The sequence below is a fragment of the Sinocyclocheilus rhinocerous genome, unplaced genomic scaffold (genome assembly GCF_001515625.1).
Source record: "Sinocyclocheilus rhinocerous isolate Xijiao unplaced genomic scaffold, SAMN03320098_v1.1 scaffold77, whole genome shotgun sequence".
Lineage (NCBI taxonomy): Eukaryota > Metazoa > Chordata > Actinopteri > Cypriniformes > Cyprinidae > Sinocyclocheilus > Sinocyclocheilus rhinocerous.
In genome coordinates, this window is record NW_015635045.1 from 489,631 (window position 1) to 505,082 (window position 15,452).

At 37.4% G+C, this 15,452-nt stretch overlaps 3 protein-coding genes across 11 annotated transcripts in view; 1 reads left to right on the plus strand and 2 right to left on the minus strand.

The window, feature by feature from the left end:
- LOC107746347 (immunoglobulin-binding protein 1-like) overlaps positions 1-4,353 on the plus strand; it is an 8,096-nt gene extending 3,743 nt beyond the window's left edge. For 2 of the 5 annotated variants that reach the window (XM_016560505.1, XM_016560506.1), the window contains 5 exons: positions 1,405-1,719; positions 2,254-2,449; positions 3,647-3,723; positions 3,811-3,920; positions 4,071-4,353. In XM_016560505.1, coding sequence (XP_016415991.1) covers positions 1,405-1,719; positions 2,254-2,449; positions 3,647-3,723; positions 3,811-3,920; positions 4,071-4,219 — 847 coding nt within the window. In that variant the 3' untranslated portion in view covers positions 4,220-4,353. Of the gene's footprint in view, positions 1-224; positions 311-448; positions 765-1,404; positions 1,720-2,253; positions 2,450-3,646; positions 3,724-3,810; positions 3,921-4,070 lie in introns of those variants that run through there. The other 3 variants (XM_016560503.1, XM_016560507.1, XM_016560504.1) reach the window with 3 other exon arrangements.
- Positions 4,354-4,440: 87 nt separating this feature from the next.
- LOC107746416 (uncharacterized) lies at positions 4,441-8,181 on the minus strand. The gene is made up of 8 exons (XM_016560638.1): positions 8,036-8,181; positions 7,816-7,918; positions 7,561-7,725; positions 7,266-7,344; positions 6,853-6,923; positions 6,166-6,270; positions 5,834-5,978; positions 4,441-5,623 (listed from the first exon to the last, which is right to left on the minus strand). The coding sequence occupies exons 1-8, from the start codon at positions 8,103-8,105 to the stop codon at positions 5,522-5,524; spliced, it is 840 nt and encodes a 279-aa protein (XP_016416124.1). The 5' UTR covers positions 8,106-8,181; the 3' UTR covers positions 4,441-5,521.
- Positions 8,182-9,243: 1,062 nt separating this feature from the next.
- The window catches only part of LOC107746351 (transcription initiation factor TFIID subunit 1-like), a 25,831-nt gene continuing 19,622 nt past the window's right edge, over positions 9,244-15,452 (minus strand). For 4 of the 5 annotated variants that reach the window (XM_016560513.1, XM_016560515.1, XM_016560511.1 and 1 more), the window contains 13 exons: positions 14,774-14,888; positions 14,546-14,644; positions 14,278-14,455; positions 14,126-14,193; positions 13,831-13,953; positions 13,080-13,172; positions 12,905-12,989; positions 12,746-12,813; positions 12,540-12,656; positions 11,424-11,522; positions 11,008-11,218; positions 10,767-10,917; positions 9,244-9,677 (listed from right to left, as the gene is read on the minus strand). In XM_016560513.1, coding sequence (XP_016415999.1) covers positions 9,440-9,677; positions 10,767-10,917; positions 11,008-11,218; positions 11,424-11,522; positions 12,540-12,656; positions 12,746-12,813; positions 12,905-12,989; positions 13,080-13,172; positions 13,831-13,953; positions 14,126-14,193; positions 14,278-14,455; positions 14,546-14,644; positions 14,774-14,888 — 1,645 coding nt within the window. In that variant the 3' untranslated portion in view covers positions 9,244-9,439. The remainder of the gene's footprint in view (positions 9,678-10,766; positions 10,918-11,007; positions 11,219-11,423; positions 11,523-12,539; positions 12,657-12,745; positions 12,814-12,904; positions 12,990-13,079; positions 13,173-13,830; positions 13,954-14,125; positions 14,194-14,277; positions 14,456-14,545; positions 14,645-14,773; positions 14,889-15,452) is intronic. The other variant, XM_016560514.1, reaches the window with a different exon arrangement.

The window sequence follows — 15,452 nt, forward strand, 5'->3', positions numbered from 1 at the left end:
ATTTCATTCACATGTGTTTCATAAACACATAATCCTTTGGATTACAATCCGCCAACAAAATGATACATTTCATTATTCTGGCTGCTGTGAGAAAAGGCTACAAACAATCTGCCACCTGCAGGATCCTCACATACGATAGCCTAGTAGCCGGGACAACTTCTTTATGTTTACAGAAGTGATGTAATGACGCAGCAGCATGCTCGACTTTCCCGCGAAAACCTACCAGTACCACTCAAATGAGAAAACATTATTATAAGCTAACAGTTGTGAAACAGGCTAAAGTAAGGAGATGGTTTTGAACACTGGCTGGGTATGTACTTGCTCAAATATTTATTTCGGGTAATTTATAACCAAAAAAAGTTACGGACTGCAGCTTTAACTTTATATAAATAACTATTTGTTATTTAAAGAGGTCTCTCGTGCGACATTAGCGTCATACTGACTCTGTTGACATCTACAGTGAGACGCCAGAACTGCAACACAGAGAACCGACCGGAAACAAAGAACTGGAACAAACGGAAGCCGAGCTGGACAAATACGCTTTGAGAAATGGCGGCCGCTGAAGACGCTAACAGTATACAAAACCCCAGTGGTTCAGAGGCTCCGAAACTGTCGGATTTACTGGACCGGGGCTGGAAGCTGTTTGAAGAGGTGGACACTACAAACGAGCCGAGCAGCTCCAATGCGGTGCAGGTGAAAGTGAAGCGCGCTATCATGCAGCTGGAGGAGGCGACACGGATGGTCAATCAGCTGGACCTGTTCAGGTTAGAGGAACACACACACACACACACACACACACACACACACACACTAAAACGCCGAGTGTACCCGAGGCGACATATTAAACCGCTCCTGTTATCATCAACGTAGCTGTCAAAGGACAGCGAGCGAGCGACGCGCTGATAACGAGAACTTTATATTTTGTCTAGTCATTAGTTGCCAATTAAAACAGTAAATGTAAACAGTAAACACTTTCTACAAAAGTGTATGTATTGTTACTCAGTTCTTAACAGCTATATAGAGTATGACTCAGCTGTGTACACTGCTTTACACTGAATTGTTGATGTCATATCTTCACTAATTTCGTTATTTGGCTACACAGTTAGTGATTTGCACTAATAAATATTACAGGACTACATAATTTTTCTTCCAGTATCTAGAATGTATTTTGTGTGTATTTTGCCTTGTGTTATTAAAATAATAAACTGACAATTAAACTAACATTACAATTATACATACCGTTCAACAATATATATATGAAAAATATTTGAACATGAGAAACACATTTTGCAAAAAAAAAAAAATTATAATAATAAAAAATCCAATGAGTCACATGATCATTACAAAACAACCGCTAAATAAAACTCACAGGAGTATTTATTAATTTCTTTGTTTTTTCTGTAGTCGTAATGAGGCATTGGAGGAAATCTCCACAGCTGACCTGAAGTACCTGTTGTTGCCGGCTCTTCTGGGAGCGCTCTCCATGAAACAGGTGAACCCCAGCAAGCGTCTGGAGCACGTGCAGGCGGCCCGCGTCTACTTCATGGACTTCCTCCAGAGGTGCAAGGACTATGAAATGTGTAGTTTTCAGCTGCCCAGAGCCAGCGAGAACACAGCAGACACTCCTACTGAGGAGCAGACCAATCCATCAGTCCCGATGCCAGTGGCACAGCCAGACCTCATCGCAATGGCAACACAAAGACAAGCCAAAATAGAGAGGTGGGTTGGCACTGAATATTTGTTAACATGCGATTATTTTATAAATACACTGGGGTAAGATATTTAAAGATGTTTTTAAATTAAGTGTCTTATGCTCGCCAAGGCTGCATTTATTTGATCAAAAAAATACAGTAAAAACTGATGATTGTGAAACTGTTTTCTGTTTTAATATAGTTTCATATATAATATTTTTTATTGTAATATGTGCTGATTTGGTGCTCCAGAAACATTTCTTAGTATTAATAATGTTGTGCTTATATTTTGGTGGAAACTGATACATTTTTTTGTTCAGGGTTCTCTGATGAATAGAAAGTTCAAAAGAACAGCGTTTATTTGAAATGTTTTGTCACATTATAAATGTTATTTTTGATCAGTTTAAACTGTCCTTGCTGAATAAAAACATTATTTTAAAATCACATTTGAATGATCGTGTATATGTTAATATTTGTACAAGGTTGGTGTCTTTTCCATCAGTTGTGCTAATGTTTGTGTAACGTTCATGTGTGGCATATTTACTCTGTAAGTTGTTTCCAGGTTTAAGCAGCGTAAGGAGACAGAAGCCAAGCTGAGTGAGATCAGGGGGCTGGTTGAATCTGGCTCAGCCGATGAAGAGGTAGTGAGAGATTTTTACCTGCTGCATGTCCGCAGGTGGGTCACACTAGCAATTGAGGAGATCGACTCTATCAACCAGGAGATGGAGATTCTGAAGCGGATGGAGCTTTTCAAGCAGGTGTATGATTGCCAAATGAATCGCATCTGTGTGTTGTTTTTTTTTTGTGTGAATGATGTGGTTGCATATCTACCGCTCAACCTACCTCTGATTTACTGCAGAAAATATATATTAATCAGTGTTGGGGAGTAACTAGTTACATGTAATGGAATTACGTAATTTGCAAAATAAATGTGGTTACACTTTATTTTAAGGTGTCCTTGTTATAGTGTAATTATACATTTAAGTACGGAGTAATATTAATTAACTACATGTACTTACTATATGGTTAGGGTTAGGATTAGGGTTTGGTTTAGGGTTACTTGCATGTAATTATGCATAACCATAAATGTAATTGTAATCAAGTTGCTGAGAAAAAATGTGCAATTAAATTAGTTAATTATGAAAATGTTAACACACACACAGATTTAATTGATTTTGTTTATAAATTGCATTGACTGCTCTAGAATACAAGACACCAATGTTTCAGGAGTTTAGGACACACGTTTATTCGATAACTGTTTTATTTGCTATTTGGGTTTATATATATATGGTTTAAATGTTTGAATGTGATTAACAGTTAAAAACATTAGAAATTTTGTCCTTGCTACAGTGTAATTATACATTTAAGTACTGAGTAATATTAATTAACTACATGTACTTACTATATGGTTAGGATCTCAATGTACAAAGAGGTGCTAAAGTCTGATTTTGTGGCTGTGCTTTAAAATTTAAATTATTATTATCTTAATTCAAGTGATGAAGGCTTTTAAAAGTCTGACAGTAATCAGTGTTGTGTGCTACTGTAAGGTTAACCCTGCCTGGTTTAAATGTTTGAATGTGATTAACAGTTAAAAACATTAGAAATTTTGTCCTTGCTACAGTGTAATTATACATTTAAGTACTGAGTAATATTAATTAAATACATGTACTTACTATATGGTTAGGATTAGGGTTTGGTTTAATGTTACTTGCATGTAATTATGCATCATTTATTGTTATTATAATAGTAAGTACATGTAACAAGGATACCCTAAAATAAACTTACCGAAATTTTGTTAAAGTAATAGAAATAGTCACACTACTTACTACATTTTAAATAGAGTAACTTGTAATCTGTACCCTGTTACATTTCCCAAAATAACCTTCCCAACACTGATCATAATTTAAATATTTAAATTGATTGATAGCTTTATTAATAATTGTTTGTTTCTGTAGAGCGCCCCCCAGCCATCTCCACCTAAAAGACCACCCATGAAGCCTTTTATCCTGACTAAGGATGCTGTGCAGGCAAAGTACGTGTGCATTTGAGTGTGTGAAGTTCAGTGCTGCAGTATTAGTTTGTGTGAATTATTTTTTTTTTTTTCTTGAATGTTTTGCAGAGTGTTTGGTGCAGGGTATCCCAGTCTTCCCACCATGACAGTGGATGATTGGTATGAGCAGCACCGGCGGCAAGGATGTTTACCTGACCAGGGCATACCACGCAGTGCAGGTGCTTACATACATATTGAGTGCTTTTGCAGAACATAGATTATATTTAGAATGTATTAACGGATGATTAAATGATTTTGTCCCTCAGTCTTACTTTCACTTAGCTCAGTTTTAGCTCAGATCATCAAGTGGCTCTGTCTTTCCACCTCAGCAGATGGTGATGTAGAGGAAGATGAGAGAGCAGAAAGAGAGAGGAAGGAAGAGAACGATGATGAAGAGGCACTGCAGAAGGCACGTGACTGGGACGACTGGAAAGACACACACCGGAGAGGATACGGCAACCGCAAAAACATGGGCTGATCTGATTTCACACACTCACATACACACGCATCCCTTCAGTTCCCTCCAATAAACCTCCCAATGCTGCCAATATGTGACATGGACACAACAGAGAGTGGCACTGTAGTGGTTAGTTAAGGTGGTTCCTTTTTTTTTCTAAACCGAGTTTGCGTATTTGACATTCTTTTATATGTCTCTATGTAAATCTTAAATCTTGGTGAGCTTAAATGAGACCTTAAACCCCTGAGCATCTGTGGAGACGGATGATTGGGCGTCACCCTTTCCTACATGATTAAAAGTTTGCCTTTTCCTGGATGTTGTTTTGAGTGCAGCATTTCTACAGTGTAAGTGTTCCCTGTACTGTCAGCTTTTAGAGTCAAAATCAGTTGACTCAGAAGGACATTGTCACCCACACAATTACACCTAATGTGCTGTTTGATTTGAAGCCAGTTAAGACTGCATGCTCGTTAAGTATTAGCCAATATTGCTAGGCCTCGTTGTCTGTTTCAGAAGAGATACTTCAGTGAAGACGGTTCTGAAAGAGCATTTAGAACTAATATCAGCACTTGCATGGATCTGACAGTGTGGTTCAGAATTGCTGAAGAAACTGTGGGATGTTGAAACAAACTGTCTAGACTGCCTTTTTAATCTGAAATGTATTTATTATCTGCCAGCTTTGCTTTTCTTTTGGAAAACTCATTGTGAGGTCAACTTTCAGTTCTTCAGTAAACATAAAGAGAAATCAACTATCAATCTGAGGTCTCTAGTAATAATGCTTGCTTTGTGATTTAATACAAAACATTTCAAATGTATTATCAGCATAAGATTTTGAGAGACATTGAATTGGAAAAAGGAACATGAATTTAGGATAATTCGGTATGTCCTTGTTTTAATGACAGCAATCGACTTTACAAGTGCAAAAGCTGATGATCCAAAATGACAACCAAAAATCGGATATTGTTTATATGCCATTCATAATTAAGTTGAGAATGCCTTTTTAAACTCCAAATAAATTTTGGAATTTCAAGTGAGGAAGCAAACAGGTTGCAGAATTGCATTTGTATTTAATGTAGGAAAGAATTAAATTTTTTAAAATTTTAATTTTTCAGTATAAATCACCCAGTATAAACATATTTACAGCTGATAATAGAGATCAGATTTAAAGCAGGAAATAATAAAGTTGTTTTCCGTAAATTCCTCGTGTCATTCCCATTCAACATCCTGGCCAAGTCTTTATTGTATAACTTTTGTTTCTTCCATTGTTCAAAATCCTAAAAATATATTTTCTGTTTTAACAGAAAAAAATCTTTTTTTTTTAAAAATCTAGTATCGTAGACTTAATTGGGGTCGTGGAAATCCATTGCGGAGGTTTCCATGCTCAGAGGAACCATAGAGTGGTGCAGGAGAATAGGGCTGGTTGTGTTTCTGTTGGAACGATAAAGAGCAGAAGGATGATTTATTTAAGGAGAAGACCTTTGCTCATCCACAGTAAGCTTATATCTTATCAGAGCACTGCTTCAGAATTGCTCATGTGCTGTATATTGTACCATAATATCCCCATGGAGGAAAACAAATAAACTCATAAACGTTTACTGAACAGTTTCTGAAACTGAAATGTTTAATCTTGAACCATACCAGGTCATCATATGTGTGTGAAGGGACACGTGGTCTGTAATCACTGTGGTGGTCTGCAGAAGGACTGTGCTCTTCATAGGGGTTTCGGCTGGGTGAATCTCTAGCATAAGGGTTGCTAACAATCTGACCCCGAACGGCGCCATAGCTACAATCACGCAAATGCACAAAATAAAAACCACTTAATTAAACGCCAGGATGTGGAATACAAAACATGGAGACTAAGATTTTCACTTTATGATCTTAATATAAATATGCATACAATATATTTTGCCAGAGAATCTGCTGTGAAATCATATGAGCTCTTAATCATTTTATGTAGAATTATCAATTACCTGTAGGGCTGCACAGGACCTCCCATGGGAGGGTCACGCATCCCGGTGTACATGCTGTGGAGACAATCAAAGTGACATTTAAGAGACAGATTCTTCATGATCCAACAAGCATTTTAATTCAGTCAAATCACCTTTATTTCTAAAGCACTTTATACAATACAGATTGCTTCAAAACAGCACCACAGTATTAAACCGGAAATCAGCAGAATCATTCATGGAAACTCAATTACGGAAACAAGCTAAATTCTCTAATAGGACAATAGTGTCATAACAATAACAAAATTAATAAATTATGAAAAAATAAAGCAGTTCTACAGATGACAGCATTGCTATTCAACTTGAGTCAGTTGATTCAGTTCAGTTCAAACTGACTCTTAACTCAGCCTCATGAGCAGTTTTACATGCTAATTAATCGTGTGCTAAATATGCCAGATTATCTGATAGTTAGTTTTGTCAATGGAGAGCAATGAAGAATTTACATTGAACAAAATTATAAACGCAACACTAGTTTTTGCCCCCATTTTTCATGAGATGAACTCAAAGATCTAAGACTTTTGTAACTGAACTCTACAGATGCAAATAGATCAAGTGTAATTTGAATGTTTTCATGCCACTACTCTGAAAGAACTCTTAATTATTTTTATGCCTTAAAATAATACTAATTCTAATCAGATAAAAATCACATACGGGTGGTTGGGCATGGCTGTCATGGGAATATGACCTTGTTGTACAGGTCTCATGTTAGGGGGAGGCTGACCCTTTGAAAGCAAGACAAAAGGCAGAAAAAAATTAGAGATCACAAGACCATGTGCATTTTAATACTTGGCAGATCACTCAAGAAGCTAATATATCGATACACCTGTCAGATCCGTCAGGCTTAAAAAATGTCTTATGCTATGTTTTTTATGACTTCCAAAGGCATTTCCAGATAGATCCATGTTTCTGATTAAGATTATGGCAACCCTGTGCTGTTGCTATCAATCATTAACACACACATTAAAGGCAGGGTATGTGATTTTTCAAAAACACTTTAGAAAACTGATTCGGGCCGAATAGCAAAACAAACTTGTATCGCTTACTCTGCCTTTAAGCAGACTCACATTCATATCAGAAGCAAAAGCAACACCAGGGAACAAGTCCTGCTCTTTAGAGGCTGTCTTGGATGTTGTTATTCCTTCACTGAACACAAACATGCACAGAGACAGAATGAATTACTTGTTAGACATAACATTTAATGACTTAATGAGCATCATGGGCTTTAAGTCATATTTTTTAATCACACTCATAAAGTCAGGCTATGCAAGACATAAAGATTCGCCTGATGATATTCAGAATCAATAAAGCTACATTTAATTACATTAAAAGGACTTCTAGAGTTGTGTTTGTCATTCTCACCCTGTGTGGCTCTTGTTTGATGGCAACATCATCACATAAACAACCACCCCAACCAACACAGCGAGTGTGAGACCAGGCAGAGATGCTACCAGGGCAAAGGTCACAACTGTCCATTTCTGAGAGCAGTCTTCATTAACGTAAAACTCACCTTTTTGACTGTTGCACCTACACAGAGAACAGTGGAAAGGAGTGAAGCTTGTGTTTAAACTACTGTGTAGAGTATCACAGAAAAGTCATCTGTAAGGAGCAGATTACCGACAGAATGGTTGTCCCTCGAAACAGATACATCTGCTAATTTTCTCATCACAGATCACCCCACCATTCAGACATCGGTTAAAGTCAATAACATTATTACAGGCTGAAGAACACACATACAGAATCTACAGTAAGATCATTAGTTTGCATATAATGTATCATAATTATTTTTAAAACAGATACTACATAACCATTTCAACATTTTTGAACACACACTTACGGTCTGGTGTCTGTCCAGTTGCCTCATTAGTAACAAACAAGATGAAACACACGTACAGTAAGACCTTCATCTTTTAGTTCCCACACACACACAAACTCCACCAGTGACACTTGTATAAAAGGCTCTTTGCACCTGACGGGGGTATTTATGGTATTTACACCCAACACAGTGAGAGCTGGAGCATGCGCAAACACTCACCAACACACAGTGTATGTGAAACTCTTGCAGTTTTCAGCAGATATTTGCCAGTGTGGACATGTGATTCCCCCCCCCTTCATTAATTCACTTCAGTGGGCTTTTGGTGGTTTGGATTAACATTAATGAAGCCATGAACTTATAAAAGTTATAAAACTCATAAAAGTTGTAACAATTATTACAATTCTATTTTAAATAGTTTTAGATGGTGTGTATCATGTCACAATGCGGGACATTTATCAGTTTATTTTTTATAATTTTTTTTTTCTTCTGATATTTAGGCTCACATGCTCACAAACATACTACCATTCAAAAGTGAATACTAATCAGCAAGAAAAATCAATCAATCAATCAAAAAAAAGTAAAGACATTTATAATGTTACAAATGAGTTCTATTTTAAATAAATGCTGTTCTTTTTAACTTTTAATCAAAAAAATGTTAAGCAGCACAACATTAAATGAATAAATTATTCTTGAGCACCAAATCAGCGTATTAGAATGAACGCATTTTAAAGTATATTCAAGTAAAAAAACATTATTTGAAATTGTATTATTTCATACATTAGTTTTACTGTATTTTTGATTTTATGCTCACCATAAGAGATTTCCCTAAAAAAGATAAAATCTTACGAACCACAAACTTGAACAGTAGCGTAAATCAGGTGGTGCCACACTGCAGGACTGATGAAAATGGAACACCTACAATTCCTGCAGGTACTGAGACTTGAACCTGCAACCTTTGTGTCACAAATCCAACTGTCTAACCATTAGGCCACAACTGCCCCACGATGCATTTCTGTATTGTATATTTCCATGATGATAACAGTCACATCATAGGACAGTTTTCACAACTTACTTGAAACTGCTAATGCCAACTGGCAATATGAGCTGCCAGGGTTTGAGTTCAAAGTGTTTTCAAATTAATTTTAGAAAAACGGATTATAGGAGCAAGATCAAGACTAGCAGGAGAGTTGATCTAGGTTTAGGAGGGACAAAAATCACAATTTGTTCCCTTCAGATACAATTTATTTCTCACATCACAAAAGTTGTCTGAATCCCTCAAACAGGATCAATAAGTCATATAAAAATAACAACATGTAAAACACAACCATAAGAGCAGGACGAAATATACAGTTATGTGCAACACCATGATCACCTGCAGGACACAGTTACACACACAACATATAACAGAAGAGGAATAAGCGTGTGTTAGTTGTCAGAATCCATGTCACTGTCTCCACCAACGGATCTGAATTCTTCACTGTCCTCCTCATCATCACTGAGCTGTGCCTGTGTGAGAACACTAGGACCTCGTCTCCGTTCATCTTCCTCCTCCTCTTCTTCCTCTTCACTTATCCCATACACCTCCTCTCCATCTCGTTCTCCTGTCCTGGGGCTAGACACAAGCCTATGCATCTGACTGTCTCCATCATCATAACTGCCGTAGCTGTAACACACAGGAAGTGTAAGTGAAAGAGTTTATACAGAGACTTTATAAGAAGACATGGCATTTAATTAAAATAGCCACACTGCCTTACTGGCAATGGTACAATGATTTTCATCCAAAAAAATTCAATAATGGATTCTTAAAATCTTAAGAGAATATGCAGCTATCCCGCACACAGTTCTCAACATAGTAAAGTGTGTTCATGATAACACAAGCTTCAGCTGATTTTTTAGTGTAGTTGATAGTTTTTTTTATATTAGTTATATATTAGTTATCTACAGAGATGCTGTCAACAGTTTTGTAGTGTTATATTAACTTTGTACGGTATTAACAGGCTGAAAAAGTAAAGGTAGAAAGACTAAAATCAAACAGAGCATGTGAATCAGAAATCTGTGACCTACTTCATGCACACGACCATTCAAATGTTTGAAGTCTAAGATTTTTCAATGTTTTTGAAAGACTCTTATGATCATCACCAAGGCTGCATTTATTTGATCAAAAACGCAGTAAAACAGTAATATTGTGAAATATTATTACATTTTCAAATAACAGTTCTCTATTTGAATATATTTTAAAATGTCATTTTGTCCAGACGTGGCAAAGCTGAATTTTCAGCAGCCGTTACTCCAGTCTTCAGTGTCACATGATTCTTTAGAAAGGATCACATCTTACTGACTCCAAACTTTTGAGCAGTAGTAGTTTTTGCCTGCATTAGCCTGATTTAGAATTTGTGAGATTTTATTGTTGCTATGACATGCTTTAGAAACATAAATTAATCCTTTACCAATTCATGTAGATGAGAACAGTATGGAGCATGACTAGAATAGCTGACCGAGGGCATTACCAAGATGCCCCAAAGAATAACACAGGACAATTTATTAGGAAGTACTGTAAATCATTTAAATAATGTAAAATAAATGAATCACAGCACTTATCTAAGTACAAGACAAACATTATTAGACTCTAGAGTCCTGCAGTTCCTGAAGAACAGTAGCAAATCACAAACAGTGAAACAAAACCACGACTTCATCTGGAATTACATCAGCGTTACTCGAACAACAATATGCTTTTTTTTGCATATATTCTCACCTGACATTGCTGTCCTCCATGTGCATTACCCCATCAGGTCCCTCCCCCTCGTAAGACATCATACTCTCTTCCTGCTCTAGTCCAATCCGGGTGCTCTCCTGATGCCCCAGCTCAGCATCACTGTCACTGCCACTCTCTGACAGTTGGATAGCTTCAGTGGAGAGCAGATAGAGTCAATGTTACACATACAGCCAAAATATCCCACAAATACTCCTATATTCATGAGTACACACAGACTCACAGGAGAATGGATTATCGCCTTCCTCCTCACTAGCGTCGTCTTCTGCATCTGACATCAGCAGATCCTGGTAGAGCACACTGGCATGTGCTGGCCGGCTGGAGCTTTCATCGTCCTCCTCCTCCTCATCATCCCTATGCATACGCCTCTGTGGCCGCATTAGAAGATCATCTTCATCATCCTCATCTTCATCATCCAGATCACCCTCGTCAGCCTAGAAGCACATACAACACTCAAATCTCTGACAATGAAACATTCAGCTAAACCACAGATAATGTGCTATTGCTTAATGCATATTTTCATTTTGTACACAATAATTCGTTCATTAAATCAATCAATAATGGGGGGGGGAACAGGGGACTGAGGTTTCCATGTTAAAGACCTCTGGATGAAGGTTTTTTTTTGCCCAAGACTATTACCGGAGCAGGTGTTTTAGGTTTGCCATCATCATCTTCCTCATATCCTTCAATGTCCACATCAGACTCCTCCTCACCCATTCGGCCTCTGCCGTGACGGCCCTTTGGAAGGTGTACACAAAAAAGTAGTTAAGAAAACTACACAGAAGGAGAGGACCAATCAGAAAATGCATGCAGCAGAGGATGGACAGATGGAGGGAGGTAATTTATCATCTTTGGATATAATTTTTTTGCACATTAAAAGCCTAAAGCTTTTTTCGAACAAAAGAACAGTTAATGGTTGAGATACGGAAACCACTACATACTGGTCCCTGAAAGAATAATTTCAGCTACATTCCTTGCAAATGTTACTATATTGTTTTGTTCTGGTAAGAGATTCAATTTGAAAGAAATGACCGATTTTGAATTTAGCTCACTAAATACCAGTTTTAAAATGTATCCTAAACATCCTTAATAGCCGCTGGAGATGGGTTAGCAAGCAAATCAAGCAGCAACACACAGAAACCATCACAGTACAGGGGTGGGTGACCACAAGAATGGATGGTGGGGTGGAAGGACATATCTAAAGGGGTAAAGCAAGCCAGCCAATAAAATGAATGAAGAGATGAATGGACAGAGGAATAAACGAATGGACAGAGAAGGAGAGGAATACCTGCCCCCCTCTTTTCTCAAGGGTGGGAGGGATTAGCGTAGCCTCAGCTAACAGACTAGAATCTCCCTGCAAACTCACAGACACACTGTTCTCACACACATCAGGCTGAAAGAAAGAAAGAAAGAAAGAAAGAAAGAAAAGGATAGTAAAGGATAGTAAACAAAAGGAAAATCATGAAAAATAAGAAGAAAAGAAAAAGAAAAAGCCCCATTCACAGAAAGACAAACAGGTTGTCATAAAGGGAGGAGGAAAAGACAGGAACAGTGAGGAAATGTGCATCAAACAGCTGTGCAGTACAGAAAGTTTGGATTATGCAGGAGAGAGAGAGAGAAATACAAGCCTTCTGTTCTATTTCTGTCAGAATCTCTTATGCTGACATGCTTCATTTCACTGGCTACAAAATACACTTGCACACAGAGCGCTTGAGACACCCGAGATTACGCCCTCAGTGTAATCTGTGCATGTACCTGAGGTGTGTACGGTCCAGGGGTAAAGGGGTCTAAGCTCTCAAGGTCTGCAGCATCCAGAGCAGCTTCTTTAGCAGTAGAGATGTCTTTTTCCAGTTGAGTCAGGTGTTCGTCATACTAACAGACACATACACATTAAACATTTCAAAAACAAGTCAAAGCACATGAAAACAGCAAAGAGCTCACTCACTTGCACACAGACATACCTCTGCTAGAGTCTGCTTACAGATGTTTACAATCTCCAGAGATGTTTTGGTGTAAGGACTATCAGGTCCTGAAAAAGTAAAAATTTATATAAAGGTGAAACCACAATTTTTGTTGAGATGAAACAGCATTTTCATAACTAAAAGATTCATGTTTCTCACCATTGTAGTTGACACTGTTGGTGTGAATGAGACCGACATCAGAAAGAAACACCTCTCGGTTCTGATACTTGTGTTTGGAGATGTTCTACACACAAACACGCACACAACTCAGAGATTCTTAAATAAATCACATTTTAACTGAAGATTCTTGCATCAACACACAGATCGTCCTGACCTTACGGAGTGTGTCCAGATCCATGGGGTTGATGATGACTTTATAATAATCAGGAACAAATTTCTTGTTAACAGGATGATGGAAGGGCCAGGACTACAGAGAGAAAGATAGATATTAACTAATTAAGAAAAAGCAATTAACTTAATTTTTTTACTAATTGACAGATTAGCTGGTCCTCTCTTTTGATGTCATAATACTTTGATAATTTTATGTAAAAATTTAAATATCCCTACATTTCATATTTGGATTAAATAGGTGTTTACTTGTATAAAGTTTTTGGTAAAAAGTCACTGAGCACTTACATCCATGCCCGCCTTTGTATTTTTTATTTATATACATTTTTTATTAATTTTATTTTACTTATTAATTTATTTATGCATTTATGTATTATTTTGTTATGTATTTTCTAATTTTATTATAGTGCAGGGTATTTAATTTTACTGCTAAAATGTATGTAACTGGCTGGAGTTTGTTAATTGAGGGGCTACTATTACGTAATTTTAAATTGTGGTAAATGGGTTTGTTATCTGTGCACTTGTTATTTTTAATGTAAAAAAAAAAAAATCCAATAAAGAATTTAGAAAAAAAAAAAAGATCAAATAGGTTAATATTGCTCAAACTGACTTGCAGTTAATAACACTGGACAGACATTAAATACGAATTATTAAAAGAATAGGAAATTTGTCCTAAATACCTAAATACAAGTAAATATAAAATGTATATGGCTAGAACAGGAAATAACATCACTCACGTCAGGTACGGCCATCATCTTCTGTGTGACAATGTTGTCAAGGATGAAGGAGAAAGCGACCTGATCATCATCATCCAGAAGGGGATTAATGGCTTTTTCCAAACGAACCAAACGCTCTTCTTTCTGCAAAGAGAGTGATAAGAATTAGTCCTTAAAGGGGTGGTTCATTGCGATTGCACTTTTTTAACGTTAGTTAGTGTCTAATGTTGCTGTTTGAGCATAAATAAAAAACAGTGAACCACCCCTTTAATTTCTTTGCAAGTATGTGTAGTCCTAGTAAAAGATACACATCTACCTCTTTGAGTTTCTCATCACACAGATTCAACATTGCTTGACTGACGAGAGTTAAAGGATGCTTTGCACCTGAAAACACAAAAAAACAGATCATGAGTATGTCTCGCCTGAATAAAGAAATTAAGTTTCTCTACGAGTTACATGTGAAAGTACCATTGTATGTAGCACTGTTTTTGTAGACGAGTTCAACACTCTCTCTGAACTCTTCTCGTGAAGGGTACATGCGCTTGCGAACATTTTCACGCAGCGTCTGCAGGTCCATCGGCCGTGTGATGATCTTGTAATAATCCTTAACTACTTTGCCATTAACAGGAGTGTGAAACGGGTATGTCTAAAAACAAACACCATATAAGTGTCTCATAGCATGTGTCCATGTTTAGTATAGAGAGATAGTATAGAAAGATAGGTGAATGTGCCTTACATTAGGAAGGTCCCTCATGTCATTAATGATGCTCTCCAGCACTGAAGAGAGTGTGACCATGGGGTCTGTCCTTCTACGATGGATGGACTTATGAGGACGCTGAGAGAAAGGCAGTGAGTTAAAATGAACGATGATGGCACACTAAGAAGCTACCATAAGCTTATTACTTATACAGGCTCTATAGGGACCTGTAAATGACTACTGTACAAAGAAACACTTAAAACATACTCTTACATTGAGGTAGTCACAGTGCACCGTTGTCCCCACACGTCTCTTCTTTTTAGGAGGAAGCTGCTGCTTGGGGAACTTCAGAACCAGAGATTTCCTCCGCACTTCATCAGCACTATAAACATAATGATGGACTAATATTCGTAACAATGCTACAAATACTAAAACATTTTAGCAACTGAGCATACAAATTATTTAAGCAGTTGACAAAACTTATTGGAGAGTGACTTGCGATGTGACATGCCATACATTATCTACAACCATCTTAAAGTATTTTGGTAGTTCTTTTAAATGTTAATATTAGTTCTGGGCAACGATTAAAAATTTTAATCACGATTAATCGCATTATGCACAAAATTCAATAATGAATTCAAAAGTAGTGTATTATGCACTTTTTCATTTAAAAGTTTCATAACAGTATGAACAGCCACCTTCCGAGTAGAGACCTGCACTCCCGCGGGACCCAACGCAACAGAGTGCGGCGCGGGACAACACTTGATGGGAGAGTGCGTAGAGACTCGTGTGTGCGGGATACGGGAGATAAGGGTGTAGTCACACTATAGGCAATCTTACCCGTGAGCACGTTTGACCCCCAAAGCCCGGTTCGTTTGACTAGTGTGATCACTCTGTGCCGCGCTCGGTTAGAAGAGGTGGGCCAGAGCGCGGTTCAGTTATATAT